At 36.9% G+C, this 6,000-nt stretch overlaps 1 protein-coding gene across 1 annotated transcript in view; it reads left to right on the top strand.

Moving 5' to 3' along the window:
- The first annotated feature begins 459 nt into the window (after nucleotides 1–459).
- nr3c1 (nuclear receptor subfamily 3, group C, member 1 (glucocorticoid receptor)) overlaps nucleotides 460–6,000 on the top strand; it is a 53,442-nt gene continuing 47,901 nt past the window's right edge. Inside the window, 2 exon segments of the mRNA XM_066716849.1 lie at nucleotides 460–564; nucleotides 1,716–2,920. Of these exon segments, the coding sequence (XP_066572946.1) occupies nucleotides 544–564; nucleotides 1,716–2,920 (1,226 nt within the window). The 5' untranslated portion in view covers nucleotides 460–543.

Genomic DNA, 6,000 nt, shown 5'->3' with positions numbered 1-6,000 from the left:
CAACTAATAGCCAACAGGTTGCACCACTGTGGTTTGTGTGGGGTATACGGCAGCACTAGCATAGGGAGCTCCATTTTGTGTATTTATGGCGGATTAACCAGGGTTGTTTTTTCGCTTTCAAATAGTTTTTTTTTTTTTACGATTGACTTCTGCCGTCGAGAGTCGGTGTGTTGAGAAGGTGACAAGAGACACAAAACAAATTCGCAGACCGCAGATCTATGCTGGGCTTCGAAGACGTTATTTTCCGCTGCAGCCGGAGTCCAGCGCTGTCATGAGCCATGTCAGTTTATTAGGAGCAGCCAGATTCACACATGCACAGCCGTGTGAAGGGTAGGCGTAAGTATGATTGCTTTTCTGTGTCGTATGGTGCATGTATGTAACCCTTCAAAGGTGAAAGTTCGCTTCTGCGGCCGGGCTAGGGCTCTGAACACAGCGGGTTGAAACGCCGTTGGTGTACATGTCGGGGGAAACCAAAACTTCTTTCTGAACTTAAAATGTATCTGCAGGTTTTTATTACTGGATATTATTTACTCTGCCCGCAACATGCAACTTTTTCGTGTGAAGGTGACGCATGCATGATGTTGTTGTGTGAAGTTGAACGTGTTCTGTGTATTTAATGTCAGTGCTGAGGGTCGTGGTTAGGTATTTATTTGTGTGTGTTGTGATTGAGTAACGAAAAATAATGAGGTTTATATTTGTCGCTGCTTTATTATAAACAAGCTGCCTGCACTGCGTTCATCGTAGCCGCGTTTAAAATAAGGTCGTTTTTATGTGCAAATCATGAGTAAATATGTAACTAACGTTTGAATTGTATCAGTGCAATTGCTTAACTTCGTTTGCAAATGTAAACACTGTTCAGAAACTGAATTGGACTTTTTTTTTTTTGGGGGGGGGGGCGTTAATGTTTGCAGAAATACATATTTATGATGATACCATTTCGAATATGTGTTTTTTATTTTCTTTAATATGGATTTAGAATTAGGTTTCTGATGATACCACAGGCTGTTAATACTAATGCCATAATTTGTGTTGCATTTTGTATCAATTTTGAGTTACACTGACCTCCAGTCTAGGTTATAGATCTTTGAAATGTTATAAAATATGTTTTCGAGCTCAGTGTGTTATTAAGTTAAGCAGTGCATTCATATTGTGCCACTTGAAAACAAGGGGTTTGTCCATGTAGGAGGGAAACTCTGGCCTACAAGACATTTAAGCCCAACATGCTTGATTCTTTAATGGTTAGTTAGTAGTTACATTGTAGGCTACATATCCAGATAATTAAGAACATTCATTTCAAGTTTTTAATTCTAATATTTTAGTTTGAGGAAGTTCAGTGTCCAACTAATTCTGTTAAGATGAAAGATGAAATGTTTTAATCCCATGTGTGTCCATTTGGTTTTGTGAAATATTTCAGTGATCGGGACTGCTACACAAAACAGCTTTCAAGAATAAAATGTGTTGTTCGATTTGTTCTTCCATAAGTCCCTGTTGTATATAATCATCAGATACTATTTAAATACTGTTTACACTTAATTTTGTTAATACCCTGTGTATTTACATCATAGTTAACTACAGTTATCTGTGGAGGTCCACATATATATTTTGAAGGCAGACGGATGTAGTGTTTTGCAGTGAACTGCTGCACACAAAAACTACTTGGCATTCCAACAGGAGTAATGCTTATTTATTTTATTTGTTTGTTTCTGTAACACCAGGAACAAGAAATGGATCGAGGAGGACTGAAACGGAGCAATAACAGAGATGAGAGTCTGAAATTTGTGGATTATAGCGACAGAGGAGGAGAGGAAGCTTTTGTGGGTGGAGTAAGTTCGATGTCCGCTTCCACCACCTCACCAATGTCTCAGCCTAACCCCAGGATGCAGCCAGTTGCTGGAGACGTTTCTAATGGAATAAGCAACAATGCATCCCAGCAAGAGATTACCACAGCTGTCTCTGCCTCCATGGGACTTTACATGGAGGATTCAGATTCAAAAGTAATGGGAAATGACTTGAGAAACCAGCAGCAGCAGCAGCAGCAGCAGCAGCAGCAGCAGCAGCAGCAGCAAACCTCCGGTGCTTTTACCTTGGGGGAAACTAACTTTTCTCTCTTGGAAGAGAGCATCGCAAACTTAAGCAAGTCATCAACTGCTGTAGAGTCTTTAGTATCTGGATCTGGCCCATTTTCATTAAAAGCTGAGGCTTTTTCATCCATGGATAACAGTGGGCTTGAATTAGAGCAGGATTCCTTTGGGCTGGATGGGAAAGACTCTGACGTGAACCAGAGGCTCTTCAGCGATGACCAAAACACCCTTGATATCTTACAAGAGTTGGACTTGCCAGAGTCTCCAAAAGGAGACATGAATGGCAGCCCCTGGAACTTCAATGAGTTCTATGATGGGGATGAAGCTGCGTTACTTTCCTCCTTGGCCACAGACGAGGCCTTCTTAGTGGATGTCAATGCAGCTAAAGAGACCAAGCCAACTGTAAATAGCAGTAACTGCACAAACATAAATGGCACAGATCAGCAGATGCTAGATCCAAGAGCCTCGGCTCCCTCCGTTAAAATGGAGGAGAGTTACATCCAGTTGTGCACTCCTGGGGTGATAAAGCAAGAAAGTGAGAAGAGAAGCTACTGTCAAATGAGTGGCTCTGTGCCAGACTTACCCAGTCCCCTGAACTCGCCTATTTCTATTTGTGGTGTCAGCACCTCAGGTGGACAGACCTACCACTATGGAGTGAATGCCTCGCCTTCAGTCAGTTTGCAGCAACAGGATCAGAAGCCTGTTTTTAATCTATACCCACCACTTGCTACAGTGGCTGAGTCCTGGAACAGGGTCCAAGGATATGGCGATGCCACTGGGATGCAGATGGGTACTGAAACATTTACCAGCTCGCCAGGTTTCCCTGCAAACTTTATCAGGTAAGATGACGAGTGCAAACAAAACCAGATTTCTCAATACTTTGAGTGATGAAATTTATGTCCTGCTATGTTTGATATTTGCTCAGTGCGTAGTTGGAAAAGCTTTCACCACTCGGCCTGTATTTCTTTGGTGATGTGCACCAAACTATTTTGGTCCAAGCCGATGAGACCCCCACCTGCATATGAGTATTGTTTTGTTTTAAAGGATTTATGCAAATATTCCTTGACTTGGCAGGATTCATTAGGATCTAAATGCATGTAAAGGACAATCCTTTAAACAAATATATTGTAGTGGTTCCATTTATTTTGATTTGTATTCTGTGGTTTGTACACACATTTATACATAGTCTTGCATGACCTGCTGATACAGAATGCACAACTTTAATTCTGTAGTCAGTTACATTCTTTACCAGTCATATTGCTTCTGAAATATCATACTTCAAACACAGAAGTTTTGAAAGAGTTTAAAAAATACACTTTGTATTTTGAGGTAGCGATAGGATTTTCTTAAAAATCAAAACAAAAAACAGACAATCCTCATTTTACTTTATAAATGTGTTGCACACTTTTAAAAATAATGCTTGACCTTCAATCTGTTTTCTTGGCAATACATATTCGATTGAAAAATTGTATTTTGAAATATGATGTTTATCAGGAAAACCGGCAATTTGTATGTGCGTTTTAAGTATACTTAACTTTGTTTTGAGTTTTTTATTTTTTTATTTTTAGTTTTAATAATCCTATGATAAGTAATTTGACAAATAATGTATGCTCTATTGATATTACTTTTAAGGATTTAGTCCTATTGTTACAAATTTGAAATATAGCTTATCATTGCCAGCTTAAATTGCATTTCTGAATGAAAAAAATCTTTCCAAAAAGACATTTTGTGTAAGAATTTTTAGGAATGTTTATGTCAATAAAATATATCCACATAGTTAAGAAATGTGCAGTGATGTACTAAGAAACAATTTGAGCTCTACCAGATTTCCTTTTTTAGGCAGAAGTATCCCCATAAATATATTTAAAATGTTTTTAAAACAGCAGTTTTAACAGCTGAACCTACACTCATTTGTCATGTGGTTGGAATTTAGAAATAATTTAAATCAATCAAGAAATGGAATCAAACTTATACCATATGATCCTGTGTTGCAAACTATGTAATGTTCCAGTTTCACATGGTATAGAGTGCATCGTGATACAGGCTGGTATATCCTTGATATTTTCACCATCCAGTGAATCAACAGATAATGACAAAGCCGTATATGTGAATCATTGTCTCATCCAAAACAATTTTCCATTGCACTAAAGAAAAAGTGGTAATATTAGAATAAGGCAAAGTACAGGAAAGGGCTTTTAATTTTATTTGTTTACAATTTATGTACATGCATGACCTTTGAAGCCAGAGTGTGAAGATCCCCAAACAAAATGGCCACTGTGGGCTGTAATCTTTATTTGTCAATATAAATTAGTGCTGGGAGGATAGTTTTATAACTGGAAGGCCACGTGTACAAATCCTAACAGACCAAGTTTGGTTCTTTGCCTCAGTGTGTAGCAATCCAGCATTGGAGCTAGATCACATGGTCCTGGCTTGCTGCTCTCTTCCAAGTGAAGCAGAAGTGAGAGACGCTTGTCCCACGAACATTAGGGAATAAGATGCCTTCAACCTGGGGTCATAGCCGTTATATAGGCTACACCACAGATTAGCCTAATTAAATTCTGAAATGTTTCCTAATGATTGAGAGTGCAGGGTAAGTCGTTAGTTAAATTGTAAACATTTATTTAGCAGTGCTCTATTTCTTTATTTGTGGTTTTCTTTAAATTTAGATTTTATGCCATTTTGAGGAATATATTGTCTTCTAAAAGTGAAGCATTGTGGTTTACAGTAAGGTTTTTGTAATATATTTTTGCATGCAGTGCACATATTTTAAATACTGTAGAGGAAACATCGGTCAAATTGGAGTCAGCAAGATGATCAACAGCATTTCCTGCTGCATACATGACCTTGCACAATTACACGGTGTACATTGCAAAGTTCAGTATATAGGCTACTAAACTAACTACTAAAATATTAATATATTTGTATGAATATAATTTATAATAACATTCTGCAGGAAAACACACCACCTCATCTGAATAACTTAATCTCAGAAATGTTCCCTTCAGGTAATGCATGAAAAAGTAGGTCAGTATGCCCAGTACCAGCCTACTTTCTTCTCATGGAAAGACACCACTGACAGAATGCAGCATTCAAAGTTAATGTGCATTCTGGCTATTGCCTTTGGTGCCCTATCGAAGTGTATTAATGTCTAAATTCTCTCTAATCACTGCAGTGTGGGCAACAGTCTTGCACACGTGTGTGTGTGTGTGTGTGTGTGTGTGTATATATATATATATATATATATATATATATATATATATATAATGTATATATGTATATATGTATGTATATATGTATATATGTGTATATATATATATATATATATATAGTAGAACAATGCACTTGTTAATTAGTCACTGTGCCTTAGTGTAATTCTTCAAGTTCAATGAAAGATGTGTTTGACATTTTCTTGATATGTTCTTAAAAACCAGATGTATTTCCTTATGTTGCTATTGTATAAACCAAATTAACTAATCATATTATTTCTACTAATGTTTGTGTTCTCTAACCAATGAATGATTGCTGCATAGAAGAGTATTTGAAATAAATGTTGTATTTAATCTTGTATCACAAATTTGTATATAGTGCAATTATCTAATTTGCCTTTGATAACAGTAAGTCATTTGCATTTATATGCATTTCTTCCTGTTTGATTTATATAATTAACTATACTATAACTGTAACTTCAATTATAACATACATTTAGACAGCTGTGAACTAGACATGTTATAGAACACAACTGTTAACTGTCACAATGGAACAAAAAAATTGATTGAACCTAACAGTTGCTTACATTCTATATGATTTTTGGAGGAATGGTATTTCAACTGTTAAATGAATGTCTTTTGCTGTTACTGTAGTCTGTTTTTCATTTTGTAAGAAGTGTTGCATAGTTTGACTGGGTTATGATTCTCAAAAT

This window comes from Amia ocellicauda, chromosome 11 (assembly GCF_036373705.1).
Source record: "Amia ocellicauda isolate fAmiCal2 chromosome 11, fAmiCal2.hap1, whole genome shotgun sequence".
In the NCBI taxonomy this organism is placed as follows: Eukaryota; Metazoa; Chordata; class Actinopteri; order Amiiformes; family Amiidae; genus Amia; species Amia ocellicauda.
Note: the sequence above shows the minus strand (reverse complement) of the source record. Positions and strands in the feature narration are given on the sequence as shown.